Genomic DNA, 18300 nt, shown 5'->3' with positions numbered 1-18300 from the left:
CCCAGGTCCACATCAGATCCTTATGCGAGCATGCTACCCGGCCGGCCAGGAAAGGGGATGGGGACGAGCGAGCGCCCCGTCCCTCCTGAGCCATACCAGGCCGCGTGCCCTCAACATGGGGGGTGCCTTGGAGGAAGGGGGGGGCGTGCGGCCCCCCACCCCAAAGCACCTTGTCCCCATGTTGATGAGGACAAGGGCCTCTTCCCGACAACCCTGGCCGTTGGTTGTCGGGATCTGCGGGCGGGCGGCTTATCGGAATCCGGGAGCCCCTTTTAATAAGGGGGCCCCCGGATACCGGCCCCCCACCCTATGTGAATGAGTAGGGGGTACAATGTACCCCCTACCCATTCACCTGTGAAAAAAAGTTAAAAAAACACACAAGGGTTAAAATAGTTTATTGCACAGCTCCGGGGGTCTTCTGTCCCTCTTAGGGGGTCTTCTCGCCGGACCTCCACTATCTTCTGCTAGCTCTTTTACTAGCGAAGGAGCCCGGCTTTCTTCTTCGCCGCCACCCTCTTCTTCTGACTTCGGGGGTCTTGTCCCCCTCTTTGGTTCTTCTTGCCGAGCCTCCACACCTTCTTCTAGCTCTTTTACAGGCGGTGGCCCGGTCTACTGTCGCCGTTGTCGCCGTCTTCTGCTCTTCTCTTCAGATGTTGCCTCATCGCTGCCTCCGCTCACAATGGCAGGGACGCGGCGCACGGCGACTTATATAGGGACATCGCCGGATGATGTCCCCGCCCATTATGATGTCACAGTCCCAGCATCCTCTGGATACATTGTACCCCATACTCACTCACATAGGGTGGGGTGCCGGTATCCGGGGGCTCCCTTATTAAAGGGGGCTCCCGGATTCCGATAAGCCCCCCGCCCGCAGACTCCGACAACCAACGGCCAGGGTTGTCGGGAAGAGGCCCTTGTCCTCATCAACATGGGGACAAGGTGCTTTGGGGTGGGGGGGCCTGGTACGGCTCAGGAGGGGGGCCACTCGCTCGTCCCCAACCCTTTCATGGCCGGCCGGGTAGCGTGCTCGGATAAGGGTCTGATATGGACCTAGGGGGGACCCCCACGCCGATTTTTTTCGGCGTAGGGGTTCCCCTTTAAGTCCATATAAGGAGGCGTTGCTGGCCCCGGCTACCTGGAGACGCGCTCAAAATGAGCGGACTTTCCTCCGCATGTGTGGACGAGTCCATTCATTTCAAAAGTACGGCGGATAGTCCGGCGAATTTAGTGCGCCGTATTAGTCCGCTGAAAAAGTGTCATGTGTGGGCAAGTAGCTCGTTAGGAAAGTCTGGCGGACAGTCTGGCGGGAAGTCCGCCAGACTAAGTCCACCGGATAGTCCGCCAGACTAAGTCCGCCGGATAGTCGGCTACGTCGGCTACATAACGTTCGCAGCGATACCTCACATGTGTGGTTTGAACACCGTTTTCATATGTGGGTGGGACTTACGTATGCGTTCACTTCTGCATGCGAGCACATGGGGACAGGGGCGCTTTAAAAAAAAAAAAATTATTGTTCATTTTAGTTTATTTATTTTAGTTTGACATTTATTTCCCCAAAAATACATTTTTTGATCACTTTTATTCCTATTGCAAGGAATGTAAACATCCCTTGTAATAGGAATATGGCATGACAGGTCCTCTTTACAGTGAGATATGGGGTCAATAAGACGCCGCATCTCACCTCTAAGCTGGGAAGCCTGAAATAAAAAATAAAATAAAAAAAATAAAGATTCTGGCTTTGATCGTATTGGTGAGCCAGTAGAAGCACTGGAGGGCTGCGGGAGGAGGGGCGTCTATGGCTGGGTATTGCAGGGTATCACTGAGTATGGCTGGGTATTGCAGAGTATCAACGAGTATGGCTGGGTATGGCAATTTATGGCATAGTATTGGCAGGGTATTGCATAGTATTGGCGGGTATTGCAGAGTATTGGCGGTTATTGCAGAGTATTGCCTGGTATTGCAGAGTATTGGCGTGTATTGCAGAGTATTGGCTGTTATTGCAGAGTATTGGCAGGGAATTGAGGGGTTAAATTCGGTGTGCAGCGATGTGGGCACTGCAGATGCAGCCCACAGCGCTGCTCACACCAATCTCTTCCCCCTCCGCTGTACCGATCGGTACAGAGAGGGGGAGGGAGGAACCGGTGTCATAACATGATGCCGGTTGTTTACAAGTGATCACTCCGTCATTTGGTAAATGGCCGTGATGAGCGGCCGTTTACCGTGATCCGTGATGCAACCCGGCGGTCACGGATGCTCTTAAGTGCACGCCCTAGGGGGCGCGCGAGAGCGGAATTCTGGGAGGACGTCATATGACGGCCTCTCAGAGTTAAGAAACTGCCCTGTAGCCGTCATTCGGCTATGGGGCGAATGTTAAGTGGTTAAGCCAATATGTATTCTGTTACTTTTTTTTTTTTTTTATCCCAATAATCGTATATTGATTGGTTTCTGCAAAAGTTATATCGTCTACAAACTATGAGATCGATTTATGGACTTTTTTGTTTACTTGTAATGGCAGCGATCAGTGATTTTTAGCAGGACTGCGACATTGCGGCGGACAAATGTGACACTAAGTGACGCTTTTTGGGGACCAGTGACATCAATACAGTGGTCAGTGCTAAAAAAAATAATGCACTATCACTGTACTAATGACACTGGTAGGGAAGGGGTTAACATCAGGGGTGATCAAGGGGTTAAATGTGCTCCTAGGGAGTGCTTACTTTCTGTGTGGGGGAGGTGCTTCAACTGTATGAAGACAGAGATCCATGTTCCTGCTTAGCAGAAACACAGGATCTCCATCTTCCCCTCTGACAGATTGGTGATCTGCATTGTTCACATAGGCAGACCACCCTTCTGCCTCTCTCAGAATGATCACTGGGCCTGCCAGACCCGCTGACTTTCTCCCGCTGTGTCCAATCACAGTGGGAGCTGGTCACAGTGGTGCGCATGCGCGCCCCAGAGTCCAGACCTATTGCACGAAATGATGTACATGTATGTGATTTCAGGAAATAGAGCCGCCGCCCTGCAGTACATGCATGTGGGGCGGTCATCAAGTGGTTAAGAGGATAGACACTCTGATATGGAAAGAGAAGCAGCCTAGGATCCACTTACCTATTTTACAACTGTCCAAAGATGGTGGAGGTTTGGCTGTCCCCTCTGCTGGTTATACTTCCTGGCTTCTCATCTGCAACATTTTGCTGGGTGGGGGGACTATTGATGATAGGGACCCCATTCAAGCTCTACTGCTGTCTAGGTCTAATAAATATTGCTGTCTAGGTCTAATAAATATCCTCTGCTGGCCCAATTGGAGGCTGGGGGGGGTTTGGGATCGTTCCACATATCCTACTTTCATCCTTATGGCTAAGGTCTGGGATGAGATGTGACGTATTATGGGCTACAAAGGCATTTCCAGATTTCATCCTATCTGGGAAAGGGGGTGACTAGAGGAGATTGGGAAACTATGGGGCTTTTCTGCCTGGTATACATTTCCTGTATCAATTATATATATATTTTCAATAAATGATGGGACCCGTGGTTACAGGTACCTGGCTTGGCTCCATTGACCCTCTAAAACGATGATATTGATCCATTCAGATACTATACCACTGAGGGAGGTGTATGGTGCGTGCATGGCTGTTAGTGGGACTGGCACTAACCTGATGCTACCTGGGGCGACGCAGACCCTATCTGACCCTAAAACCTAACTGGTATCACCCACCGGGCGATCAGGGGGTTAAACCTTTATTGGGTAATAAAGGCGGGTATAAAAAACAAACTAACTAACCAGCGCCACCCACAACAGTTATACGGCGATCACTGGTGAAAAGGTTAACTAGGGGGCAATCAGGGGGTTAAAACCTTTACTAGGTAGTATATGGGGGTACCTGATGCTATAAAAAGATGGAGGCAAACCTAAATACTTACCTGCCTACCTAGCGTCACCTGTGACACTTATCAGAAAAAAGATCACTTAGTGACACTAGTGACGGGGTGATTGTTCTGTCTCAAGGACATATAGCTAACCTTTTTGTCCCAATAACTTCAGATACCATATTTCTTTGAACAAGCCAGATGAAATTTTTAATTCTCTAAGGGGTGGTGGCGATGGATTGAGAAAGACATTGCTTCCTGCAATGTCTTGTAAAAAAAAATGGTGACTGGTTCACTTCCTGTGAAATTTCTGCCCAGAAGTCCCTGCTTATTGACAACTTCCTTAACAACTACACATAGTAACTCTAAATAAACAGAACAACTGCAGCAATACCAAAAAGGAACAATAGATGGAGCCTGCATACCACTTATGATTGTCTTTTATAAATTACACACTATACATGTAAATTTAACAACACAGGTACAAATAGTCAGTATAAACCTCTGATGGACAAAACAGTGATCAAGGGGTTAAACCTTTATTGGGGGGTTAGGGGGTTACCCTAGACCTAAATGGGCCTACAACTAACTGCCCTAAAACTTATTGCGGTTACAAATGACACCAGATGCAGTGATAAGTAAAATAAATGAACACTGCAATCAGTGACGCTGTGACTGGAGGTGCAGAGGGTGTTTGGAGGGTGATTTGTGTGTATGCGTGTTCTACTATTAGTGTAGTGTTGGGGCAGACTTACTTGGATGTCTTCTCTCCTCGGGCACCGGAACGAAAAGACCGACACAAGGAGAGATGACATCACTTCCTCTGCTTCTGTTTACATTACAGAAGCAGAGGAAGCTTCTCATTCGCCAGGAGCGATTGTGAGGGAGAGGCCATGAATCAGTGGCCTCCCCCTCTGGATGGATCGCTCCTGAAACGATTCCAACCACCTTGGGCACAGGGGAGGGGGGGCACGATCGCACCCCCCACCCACAGGAGGGGAGTAATGTACAGGTATGTTACTTTGTCTGCCGTGCCATTCTGCCGCAGTATATCTGCATGAGACGGTCGGCAAGTGTTTAAGGTGAAAAAAAACACCTGTCAGTCACCACCCCCCCCCCAGTTTTACTTACCTGAGCCCCTTCATCTCCTCGGTGGGGACGTGCTGTCCCTCTCTCCACGGGGTCCCTGCTGTTGATTGATAGAAGCGCAGCCATTGGCTCCTGGTGCTGTCAATCAAATCCAATGACACTGTCGCGGGGGCAGAGTCAAGGAATTTGTGTCTGTGGATGCCCAATGCTGGACTCAGGAGCGCGCCTGCAAGGTAACCCTCCCGGGAGAGCGATGCCCCTAGGGAGTTATCAGATGTGGGGAGGAGCCGTGAGAGCCACCGGGGGACCCCAGAAGATGTTGGGGGCCACTCTATGCAAAACGAGCTGCACAGTGGAGGTAAGTTTGACATGTATGACATGTTTGTTATTTAAAACCCTCATTGACCCTCGCTTCTTTACAACTCCTACAGTGCTAAAATGATGGTAAAGCGGTGCTAAAAATAGTGAAACGCTTTACCACTGACGCCCGGGGCAGCGTGGTGTGAAAGGGGTCTCAGGGAGGAGAGAAAGGGGAAGGATATACAGTACATACACACAGCACAAGGCCGTGTTCACACTACGAGATGTTTCTCTGGGCTGCAGTTCCTATGAGCTCCACAAGGTGGTGATCTCACCTCTACCCAGACAGGAAGTCTCTATGGAATACAGACAGGAAGTGATGTCAGATACAGACAGGCAGCTCCATTTTATAGGACATAGAGAGAAGACACTGCAGAATCAGAGGAGGTAATATGTAGATTAACCCCTTCTGGGGGATCAGTTGATGATTAATATATCTTCCTTCCAAATCTGGCCATACATGGTTCAGTTTTATCGTTCATCCAGCGGCATGAGAGGAAAAAACGTTGGAGGGGGATGGGGGAATCCTCCCCACTGCACTATTGTATTCTGACAATGGGGGGCGCTCCTCCGCTCTCAGAATACACAGATCAGTGATGAAGCTATTGGCTGCAGTCGCTGATGGAGTGACTTTTATCCGGCAGTGACCACACATGGATGGAAATGTGACCGATCCCTGCTGAACCAGCTGAATTTCCATGTCTCTATGGTCACCATAAGTGACTTCCTCCCCTCCCCCCTCAGTCATGCTGAGATCATCTCCCATTGGCTGAGCAATATTCTCATTGGTCTCTGAGCTCCTTCTTGCTATTCCTCGTCCTGCCTGTTGTTTCCTTGGATTGATTTTCTGTGTATCCTGATTCCTGGATCTCCTCCATATCCTCTTACACAGCTTTTCTCCACACCTGCAGTGATCCTGGGGGGTGGAAACTTGGCACCAGCATTCAGCAAAATCCATCCCCACCATTAGGAGCTCTGGAGAAAATTGTCTGCTATTTACACTCTGTTCCTCCGCACCTCACCTGATCACATGAGAGCTTACTTTCACACATTCCTGACAGATTTCTGTATGGTAAAGGTCAAAGTTCACTCTTCAGTTTAGGAGAGGAAGGACACACCCAGGAACAATGATTTGGTTTCCATTGGAGCCTCATATAGAGGACCCCTCAAATCTCCCCATCCAAATGTCCCTTCATCCAGAGCCTATATGTCCTATGACATCACATTGACAGCTCCTCCCACCAATATACCTCCACCTGGCTTTTTTTCTGATGCTCTTAGGATGTGGGCGGACCCTTGGCATCCTCACTAGCAAAGTGGGACTGTTGGTCCTGCATTGTATGTAATGACATTGAAATGCCTGCAACAAGCTTTTTCCATGCATAGTGTGTGTGTGTGTGGGGGGGGGGGGGTCCTGTGTGGGTAAATTATACCTCAGTCTGAAGTGGGGCTTTAATAAAATGGAGAACTGAATGGAGAGGTGAGGAGGATTCTGGGAATATCATTTGATTTGCTCTTTGTTTTCAGATCTAGAGTTTTCCTCCTGTGAAGTCTGGAGATCATATGACCATCACATTGCCTCCACCTCCCTCCCTGATAGAATAGAGAAATACAAAGAAGATTCTAGAAGTCACCAGAGAGATGATGGAGGAGAGGTGAGGAGGATTCTGGGAATTCTGGGACATTATCCAGTAACAGACAAGGGATGTGTCTGGATGGTGACTGTATCATTGTGTGTGTCAGGTTCCTATAAGGTGTCAGGATGTCACTGTCTATTTCTCCATGGAGGAGTGGGAGTATTTAGAAGGACACAAGGATCTCTACAAGGACGTCATGATGGACAATCAGCCGCCCCTCACATCACCGGGTAAGAGGAGACTTTATTGTAAAGGAGAGAGCAGTACGGAGGCTCCACCTAGATCCCCCATCATCTGATAAACACATAGAAACAATGTATTCAGTCAGTGTGTGTGTTTCCTACAGATGGATCCAGTAATGGGAACCCACCAGAGAGATGTCCCCGTCCTCTGTATTCCCGGGATTCCACACAGGAAGGTCACACCATCCCTCATCATCATCAGGTAGATGAGGAACAATCACTGATAGTATCATTAGGATCTGTACATTATCTGCATTGTTACCATTGATGTCATTTTTATTATATATTCAGAGTGGAAACCTGAGAGATTCTAAAATTGAAGTTAAAGAAGAGATAAAAGAGGAGGATGATGAGGATGGGGTGTTGGAGGAGTTTCTAAAAGAACAACATGATCTGTACCAGGACACCATGGTGGAGTCATCCAGCTACAGAAACCCACCAGAGAGATGTCCCCGTCCTCTGTATTCCCGGGATTCCTCACAGGAAGGTCACACCATCCCTCACTGTTACAAGGTTGGTGCAACGGAGCTTATAAAACACAGACTCCTAGAGATGATGTGTAGATTTGTTATGTGATGTCACAATGATAAAGCTTATATCTTACAGATGATATTCTCTCTCATTTTCTTGGTTTAGAGTGGAGATCCAATTGATATAGAATTTGAGGTGAAATCAGAAGAAGAAGAGAGGTATGTGAGGGATGATCAGCAGTCTATGGAGGAGGATGGAATAACGGGGACATTTATAGAGGAGGACACTCCTACAGAGATCAGCACAGGTGGGTCATTAACACTAAATACATTCCTCCACCCATACTGCTCACTGATTGGTCCAGAGTAGGGCGGGGGCTGGGTGATATCAGCCTGTAATCCCCTGGTCACTTTCCTGAGCTGTGTTCCCCGTCCTGTATTCCTGTATTCCTCTCGGATAATCTTCCTTCTCTGTGCTGCCGACACAATTTATGTATCTAGACTGGATTTATGGAGATTGTTAATTTTCACCATAGACGTTACTCGACTTAGGCACCTGGGGTATGTGCTTTGAGTCTTCTGCCCCATACACGGGTATGGCAAGATCTCTGACAGAACAATCCCCCCAGGATTACTTGCTCTGTTGTCTGCTGGCTGTGCCGGGTGGAGGGATATGTCTGTATAGTCTCAGACCCCAAGTCACTGAGTGCAGTCTCAGGAGATGGGAGTGAGGGGTGTGGGACCTCTGCAACTTGTGTCATGTAAACATTTTGGTTACCACTGATTACTGAATACCAATATTATCCACTTGCCAATTGCTCATAGTAAATATACGTCATTACTTTGAAGTTAAATAGAGGTGTTCTGTCAGCAGCTAGCTGCCATAAGCCCTGTATGTTTATTTACTGTGGGTGATTCTCTACAAGATAAAAGTGGATTTGCCCGCAGAATCCCTTTTTATAGACGATGAGAGAGGTCCCCCGCCTCTTTCCAGTCTTTTCTAGACATGTGCAGAGTAAAATATTTTGTTTCGTAATTTCGTTTTCGTCCGAAAACTTAATTTATTTAGTTACTCCCGAAATTCGTTTTTATTTATTTCGTTTTTCGTTCAAAAATTGCATTCGTCCGAAAATCCACATGAATTACGATTGAATCTGTCTTTGAAGGCTTATGGTGTCTGTCGAATGTATAAAGAAGATTCGATGGAGCTAATATACAGCATACTTTAGAATCCTATTAAAGTCTATGGGACTCCAACGTTCAAAATCTAAAGTGCTAATTGTAAAGACTAATTTGCAAGTTACTGTCCTAAAAAGTGTTTGGGGACCCGGGTCCTGCCCCAGGGGACATGTATCAATGCAAAAAAAAGTTTTAAAAACGGCCGTTTTTTCGGGAGCAGTGATTTTAATAATGATTAAAGTGAAACAATAAAAGTGTAATATTCCTTTAAATTTCGTAGGGGGGGTGTCTATAGTATGCCTGTGAAGGGGCTCATGTTTCTGGTGCTTAGAACTGTCCCTGCACAAAGTGTCATTTATGCAGGAAAAAAAGTCCTTTAAAATCACTCGCAGCTATTATGAATTGTCGGCTTCATAATACAGAGAACACTCATTGAAAGTCATTGATAAAAAAATAAATAAATAAATAAAAAAGCATGGGGGTCCCCCAAATTCAATTACCAGGCCCTTCAGGTCTGGTATGGATATTAAGGGGAACCCTGCGTCAAATGTAAAAAAAAATTGACGTGGGGGTCCCCCTAAAAATCCATACCAGACCCTTTATCCGAGCACGCAACCTGACAGGCCGCAGGAAAAGAGGGGGGGACGAGAGAGCGGCCCCCCCTCCCTCCTGAACCGTACCAGGCCACATGCCCTCAACATTGGGAGGATGCTTTGGGGGTCTGTGACCCCTCAAAGCACCTTGTCCCCATGTTGATGAGGACAAGGGCCTCATCCTCACAACCCTGGCCGGTGGTTGTGAGGGTCTGCGGGCGGGGGGCTTATCAGAATCTGGAAGCCCCCTTTAACAAGGGGACCCCCAGATCCCGGCCCCCCCTGTTTGAAATGGTAAGGGGGTACAAAAGTACCCCTACCATTTCACAAAGAAAGTGTAAAAAATATTTAAATAAGACAAAAACACTTTTGAAAAATTCCTTTATTAAAAATAAAAAAAATAAAAAAAAGATTCCAGCGGTGGTAATCCACTCTTGCTATCCAGCGACGGACGGTCATCTCTCCAGCGATGGCTCATCTCATCCAGCGCAGTGTATCCATCCTTCTTCTGTCTCCGCGGTGGAGACACTGCAAGGATTCCGGCGGCCTGACGTTTCTTATATACGGAGGGCGGGGCCACCCATCACCTGACCCCGCCCCCCTCTGACGCAAGGGGAAACCCGGGGTTCCCCGTGACGTATGGGTGACCCCGCCCCCTCTGATGTAACGGAAACCTGCCTGTGTTACATCAGAGGGGTGCGGGGTCACCCATACGTCACAGGGAACCCCGGGTTTCCCCTTGCGTCAGAGGGGGGCGGGGTCAGGTGACGGGTGGCCCCGCCCTCCGTATATAAGAAACGTCAGGCCGACGGAATCCTTGCAGTGTCTCCACCGCGGAGACAGAAGAAGGATGGATACGCTGCGCTGGATGAGATGAGCCATCGCTGGATAGCAAGAGTGGATTACCGCCGCTGGAATCTTTTTTTTATTTTTAATAAAGATATTTTTCAAAAGAGTGTTTGTCTTATTTAACAGTTTTTTACACTTTCTTTGTGAAATGGTAGGTGTACCCCCTTACCATTTCAAACAGGGGGGGCCGGGATCTGGGGGTCCCCTTGTTAAAGGGGCTTCCAGATTCTGATAAGCCCCCCGCCCGCAGACCCTCACAACCACCAGCCAGGGTTGTGAGGATGAGGCCCTTGTCCTCATCAACATGGGGAAAAGGTGCTTTGAGGGGTCACAGACCCCCAAAGCATCCTCCCAATGTTGAGGGCATGTGGCCTGGTACGGTTCAGGAGGGAGGGGGGGCCACTCTCTCGTCCCCCCCTCTTTTCCTGCGGCCTGCCAGGTTGCGTGCTCGGATAAAGGGTCTGGTATGGATTTTTAGGGGGACCCCCACGTCAATTTTTTTTTACATTTGACGCGGGGTTCCCCTTAATATCCATACCAGACCTGAAGGGCCTGGTAATTGAATTTGGGGGACCCTCACGCTTTTTTATTTATTTATTTTTTATCAATGACTTTCAATGAGTGTTCTCTGTATTACGGGAGCTGACAATTCATAATAGCTGCGAGTGATTTTAAAGGACTTTTTTTCCTGCATAAATGGCACTTTGTGCAGGGACAGTTCTAAGCACCAGAAACATGCGCCCCTTCACAGGCATACTATAGACAACCCCCAGCTACAAAATATAAAGGGATATTACACTTTTATTGTTTCACTTTAATCATTATTAAAATCACTGCTCCCGAAAAAACGGCCATTTTTAAAACTTTTTTTTTGCATTGATACATGTCCCCTGGGGCAGGACCCGGGTCCCCAAACACTTTTTAGGACAGTAACTTGCAGAATCTTTTCTCTCTGTCAACTCTTTTTTCTCTGTCGAATATTTTCTCTATATAATCTTGGACTAATAGAGGTAAGGTTAGGCACATTCGACCACAGGTTCTATGGACAATTATTGTCAGTCACGTCGAATCTCCTATTCTATATCGAACTGTTGTAACAATGAAAACGAAAATAAAGCATTTATTTATGTCGGATCTTTCGTTTTTCGGATTCTGTGCTTTCGTTATCGTTTGTCAAAACGAAAACGAAAATAGCTGAAATTCGGACGAAAATGCATTTGGACGAAAACAAATGCACATGTCTAGTCTTTTCTGAGTTTACCGGATCCTTCAGTTTACCCAGACGTGATCTGATTCAGCTGTTTGGTAGGTAGGAAGTCAAGTGAGGACAAGATGGTCCCCACACGGCTCTATGCCCTTGGAGGACCGAAGCGACCTCTGACGTCACCTTCAGTTCTTTTTTATTTTCTTAAAGTCAAAATGTTTTTTTTTTTTTTTTTTGCTTTTAAAGGTGAATGAGAGGTCTGGGATCATGCTTACTTCTATTATAAGGGATGTTATCATTCCTTGTATTAGGAATAAAAGTGAAAAAAAAGAGACAGTGTAAAATTAATAATAATAAAAACAATTAAAGCACCCAATGCCTCCGTGCTCATGCGCAGAAGCGAATGCATACATAAGTCACACCCACATATGTAAACAGTGTTTAACCACTTGATGACCGAGCCATAGCCGAATGACGGTTACAGCGTGGCCAGCTTATTCTGGGAGGGCGTACAATGACATCCTCCCAGAATTGATCACGGCAATGACGGAGTGATCACTTGTCAACAAACCAGCATCATATCCGGGTTCAGCTCCTCCCCTCTTCTCACACCAATTGGTACAGTGTGTGAGGAGAGGAGGGAACTGGTGCAGCAACACTTGCTGGCTAGATTTGAAGTGTCCACTGCGCTCATCTGTGCCCTTTCATGCTCATGCATGCCTCATTGATGCTTATTCATTCTCATCCATGCCTCATTCATAGTCATCCATGCCACATCAGTCCTCATCCGTCCCACATCAGTGATCATCTGTGCCACATCCATTCCATCACAGTGCCCATCAGTGCCACTACAATGAATTACAAGTGTGTAATAAGAAGTCAAATTAGATTTGAAATGTATGTCCCAAGAACACCTGATGGTACTCCCTGCATGTTGGGCCTCTGTATGTGGTTAGGCTATGGAAAAACTCTCACACATGTGGTATCGCCATACTCAGGAGGAGTAGCAGAATGTATTTTGGGATGTAATTTTTGCTATGTACATGATATGTGTTAGAAATATGTTATATATATATATATATATGGACAACTTTGTGTAAAAATAATGTTTTCATTTTATTTTCAAATTTTACAAAAATTTGTGGAAAAAAATGACATGTTCAAAAGACTCATTATGCCTCATAGAATATAAGTTGGGGTGTTTACTTTCCGAAATTAGCATTTTTTTTGGGTTGTTTCCGCAGTCCTGGTGCTCCAGGGCCTTCAACCGTGTAATAGGTAGTCAGGAAATCAGTAGGGATGCCCCGAAATTTCAGCTGCCGAAACATATAGTCCGAAAATGCCCTTTTCGGCAATTCGCCGAAAGAGAAAAACGGCCGATAATGGAGCCGAAAATGGGGCGTGGCCTGGATGGGGGCGGGGCTCTGCCCCCCACCCCTGGTGCCGCCCATCATGGGGGTGTCCTATAGTGCAGGAGAGCCACCTCCGCCGCCGCCTGTTTGATCACAGCGCCGGGAACATCACAGCTTTCATTTCAATAGCTGTGTGTTCCCGGCCGCGCCGTCACACACAGCCCCTCCCCCTTGTCCCGCAGGATTGGACGGATGATCTGTCTATCAAAGTGCCTGGACAAGGGGGAGGGGCTGTGTGTGACAGCGCGGCCAGGAACACACAGCTATCGAAAATGAAAGCTGTGATGTTCCCGGCGCTGTGATCAAACAGGCGGCGGAGGCGGCTCTCTTCCCTTCACAGGCTGGCTGCAATGGGGCACTCTGGTCTGGCTGCAATGGGGGACACTGGCTACAATGGGGGACACTGGCTACAATGGGGGACACCTCCTGTACCACTTCCCCTGTCTCTGACCATCTCCTGTACCATGTCCCCTGTCTCTGACCATCTCCTGTACCATGTCCACAGTCTCTGACCATCTCCTGTACCATGTCTCCAGTCTCTGACCATCTCCTGTACCATGTCCCCAGTCTCTGACCATCTCCTGTACCATGTCCCCTGTCTCTGACCATCTCCTGTACCATTTCCCCAGTCTCTGACCATCTCCTGTACCACGTCCCCAGTCTCTGACCATCTCCTGTACCACGTCCCCAGTCTCTGACCATCTCCTGTACCATGTCCGCAGTCTCTGACCATCTCCTGTACCATGTCCGCAGTCTCTGACCATCTCCTGTATAAAAATACCTTTTTTAAAATATGTTTCAGTATCAGTGTTGTTTTTTCGGTATCGGTTTTTGGCCTAGTGTATTTTTCATTTTCGGTATCGGTTTCGGCACCAAAAAACCCATTCGGTGCACCCCTAGAAATTAGATATGTCATTTATGTCCCTAGAACGCCTGACGGTGCTCTTTGGATGTTGGGCCTCTGTATGTGGCTAGGCTGTGAAAAAGTTTTACAAATGTAGTATTGCCATACTTGGCAGGAGTAGCAGAATGTGTTTTGTAGTTGCAGGTATGCATATGCCATGTGAGAGAAATAACCCGTTGATATGAAAAATGGGCGGAAAATTAACAACAAATCTTCATTTTGACAACTTCTAAAAACTCACCATGCCTCTTACTAAATACCTTGGACTGTCTACTTTCCAAAAACGGGTCATTTGGGGGTATTTGTACTTTCCTGGCTTGTTAGTGTCTCAAGAAATGAGATAGGCCGTCAGTAAACCAGATGTGATCAATTTTCAGAGATTGGCACCATAGCTTGTAAACTCTAACTATAACTTTCACAAAGACCAAATAACCGCTTCAGCTCCGGAAGATTTTACCCACTTCCTGACCAGACCACTTTTTGTGAATCGGCACTGCATTTCTTTAACTGACAATTGGGTGGTCATGCGACGTGGCTCCCAAACAAAATTGTCGTCTTTTTTTTCCCACAAATAGAGCTTTCCTTTGATGGTATTTGATCACCTCTGCATTTTTTTTTTTGCCCTATAAACAAAAAAAGAGCGACAATTTTGAAAGAAATACATTATTTTTTACATTTTGCTATTATAAATATCCACAAAAAATATGTAAAAAACATTTTTTTTCCTCAGTTTAGGCTGATATGTATTCTTCTACATATTCTTGTAAAAAAAAATCACAATAAGCGTTTATTGATAGGTTTGCGCCAAAGTTATAGCATTTACAAAATAGAGGCTAGTTTTATGGCATTTTTATTAATATTTTTTTTTTTTTACTAGTAATGGCGGCGATCAGAGATTTTTATCATGACTGCGACATTATGGCGGACACATCGGACATTTTTTACACCATTGTCATTTATACAGCAATCAGTGCTGTACAAATGCACTGATTCCTGTGTAAATGCCACTGGCAGTGAAGGGGTTAACCACTAGGGGGCAGGGTAAGGGTTAAGTGTGTCCTGGGGAGTGTTTCCAACTGGAGGGGAGGGCGTGGCTACATGTGACACGTCACGGATCTCTGCTCCTGATCACAGGGAGCAGAGATCAGTGACACCGTCACTACGCAGAACGGGGAGATGCTTGTTTACATTAGCATCTCCCCATTCTTCCTCTCCGTGAGGCGATCGCGGGTATCCCTGCGGCGATCGTGTCCGCGAGACCCTTGACTCCACTCACGGAGGTCCCGCTGGTGGGTGCACACGATGGCACGTGGCAAATTTAAAGGGTCGTACAGGTACGCCCATTTGCTCAGCTGTGCCATTCTTCCGACATACATCGGCATGCGCTGGTTGGGAACAAGATAATATACACTGATTTCAGTTATTTTTTTTACCACAGAGATGTAGCAGTATGAATTTTGGCCAAAATTTATGACGAAAAAATTACTAATTTGCACATTTCTATAACGGAAACAAAGAAAAATGCATTTTTTACAAAATTTTCGGTCTTTTTTCAATAAAAAGCCTAGTGATGATTAAATACCACTAAACGAAATCTCTATTTGAGTAAAAAAAATCATATGGTTACAGTATTACATGACTGAGTAATTGTCATTCAAAAATTGCGTTTGAAGGACCGCTGCGATATTGTACATTACACACTCCTGACCCCTACACTATATATTCTGTGTCGTACATTATATACTCCTGACTCTATATTATACATTACATACTCCTGACCCCTGCACTATATATTCTATGCTGTGTGTATTACATAATTCTGATACTATCTAGTCCTATCGGCTGTATTTTATGTTGTCAATTACATAGTCCTGACTTCTGCTCTCTCCCCTCTACCCACTGCTATATATAAACATAATATATATTCTCTTTTATTACACCCATTTTCTACCAGCTGGACATTTTATATCTGATGATGTGATTGGAGCACAGACTTTTACATGTGGATAATAATGTGATAACATCCTCAGACTTTGGAACCTTAAACAGAAAGTGATAATGAGGGAGGAGTCAATAACCCAATGATGGGGGTCTTCAGGATCAGTCCAGTCTTCATCTTGGTTGTTCTCCCCCCATCCTCACTCTCTGACCTCTGGTGGGGCTCAGCCCCGCTGTTATTCATGACTAAATCATGGACTAAATAAGGAAGTGCAGGACTTCTTGTGTTGGGAAGATGGCAATGAGTGATAGAGGGGGAGGGGACACTCGTCCTATAATCCCCTCATCACTGTCACTCCTATAAAAGACAGTTCTCGTTGTTTCCTCACTCTCTGACTAAGGTCCATGAATAAAGAAATGATCTGGTAGGAGATCAGAGGACCCATTTACTAGTTACCTTGAGGGGGGGAATTGTAAGATCCTCAGAGACAAAGCTGCCTGATGTGGGCGGAGTCCTGGTTTAGGGGAACCAATCAGCTCATGTCTAGTAATAATCTTTGTATTTCTATTTTAGTAGATGGACGGGAGATGAGGAAAACCTCAGAGGATTGTCTCACTTTGTCTCCAGACTGTAAAGTAGAAGATGAGGACATCACACAGTATAGTCCAGGAGAAAACCCGACTACCTCAAATGTCCATCCGGCACCACACAGTGTAGATGGACCATCGTATTCCTCTTATCCTGAGGAACCTCAGACTGTGAGGGACGGGGCCGTCCTTCCAACAGAGAAGAGCTTTTCCTGTACTGAGTGCGGGAAGTGTTTTTCACTGAAGTGCCATCTTTACAGACATCAGCAGACACATGGAGGAAAGAAGCCATATTCTTGTCTTGAGTGTGGGAAATGTTTTTCACAAAAATCCCATCTTCAAATGCATTATACAGCTCTGCACACGGGGGAGAAGCCATATTCTTGTCCTGAATGTGGGAAATGTTTTTCACAGAAGTCCACTCTTTACACACATCAGAGATCTCACACGGGGGAGAAGCCGTATTGTTGTTCTGAGTGCGGAAAATGTTTTGTAATGAAATCACATCTTGCCACACATCAAAGGATTCACACAGGGGAAAAACCGTACTCCTGTTCTGAGTGCGGGAAATGTTTTTCAGACCAAGCATTTTATCACAGACATCAGAGATTTCACATGGGGGAGAAGCAATATTCCTGTCCTGAGTGCGGGAAATGTTTTTCACAGAAGTCCCATCTTTGCACACATCAGAGATCTCACACAGGAGAGAAGCCGTATTCCTGTCCTCAGTGTGGGAAATGTTTTTCATTCAAGTGCAGTCTTTCCACACATCAGAGATCTCACACGGGGGAGAAGCCGTATTTCTGTCCTGAGTGCGGGAAATGTTTTTCAGCGAAGTCCAGGCTTTCCACACATCAGAGATCTCACACAGGGGAGAAGCCGTTTTTCTGTCCTGAGTGCGGGAAATGTTTTTCACATAAATCCAATCTAAACAAACATCAGAAATGTCACACAGGGGAGAAGCCGTATTCCTGTCCTGAGTGTGAGAAATGTTTTTCACAGAAGTCCAATCTTTACAATCATCAGAGATCTCACACGGGGGAGAAGCCATATTCCTGTCCTGAGTGTGAGAAATGTTTTTCACAGAAGTCCAATCTTTACACACATCAGAAATTGCATACGCGGGAGAAGCCACGTCCCAGTCCTGAGTGAGGGAATTGTTCCTCACTGAAGTCCTGTCTTCCTGTACATCAGGGATCCCACACAACCCTCGAGGTGTATTAGTGCCTTGAGTGCGGGAAATGTCTTCTATATGAATGTTGCTGGACATCACAGCTCTCATGTGGGGAAGAAACACACCCTGATATACACCTCAGATATACTCCATGGCTGATCTTCATCATGGAAGAAACAGTTGATAAGGAGATCAGAGATCACCAAAGACATGGATGAAGTGTCGTACCGTGTTGCCCATTGATAGCAGTAGAAAAATAAAAATGGAGTCATTACCTTTTAATTCATTTTGTTGCTTTTGTAAATATTTTGTGGTCTATTAAAAAAAAAATAGTTAAATGAACGTTGCACGCATTCCTCCAGCTGTGAGAAATATTGGTAATTTTTTTTAATTTCCGCAAATATTTTATTAGAAAAGAAGTGACGTTAGATGGGCCCAAGGGCCTAGAAATACACAAAGGGGCAGTGAATACAATTATCAGTAATGTCCGATTGTAGAAACAATATTCAGCATAATAAAGACATGTAAAATCTGTTGTTATTCAAAGACGGGGCGAGCGTCTTGTCTCTATGACCAACATTTCAAAGCTCATCATGGAAACTACACCAAGAAATAATTGTAGGAAGTGTGTACTGAGATGTAGTCTTGGAACAAAAGAGAGGCAGCAGAACAAGCCCCAGAAACAAAAGCATGATTTCCTATTACCATTGGTACCATCTAGAGGCAATAATGTGGTATTGCTCTAACTTTCCGGATGGAGGTATTTCATAAAAAAACTACACATCACTGTAGCG

General features: G+C 46.0%; 1 protein-coding gene across 1 annotated transcript in view; it reads left to right on the top strand.

Annotated features, from left to right (window-relative positions):
- The window catches only part of LOC143989923 (uncharacterized), an 87625-nt gene extending 69837 nt beyond the window's left edge, over nucleotides 1–17788 (top strand). Inside the window, exon 8 of the mRNA XM_077490195.1 lies at nucleotides 16532–17788. Coding sequence (XP_077346321.1) covers nucleotides 16532–17484 — 953 coding nt within the window. The 3' untranslated portion in view covers nucleotides 17485–17788. The remainder of the gene's footprint in view (nucleotides 1–16531) is intronic.
- The last annotated feature ends 512 nt before the right edge of the window (nucleotides 17789–18300 follow it).

Source organism: Lithobates pipiens, unplaced genomic scaffold, assembly GCF_037356315.1.
Source record: "Lithobates pipiens isolate NorthernLeopardFrog02 unplaced genomic scaffold, aLitPip1_a1.2 Scaffold_18, whole genome shotgun sequence".
Taxonomy (NCBI): domain Eukaryota; kingdom Metazoa; phylum Chordata; class Amphibia; order Anura; family Ranidae; genus Lithobates; species Lithobates pipiens.
Note: the sequence above shows the minus strand (reverse complement) of the source record. Positions and strands in the feature narration are given on the sequence as shown.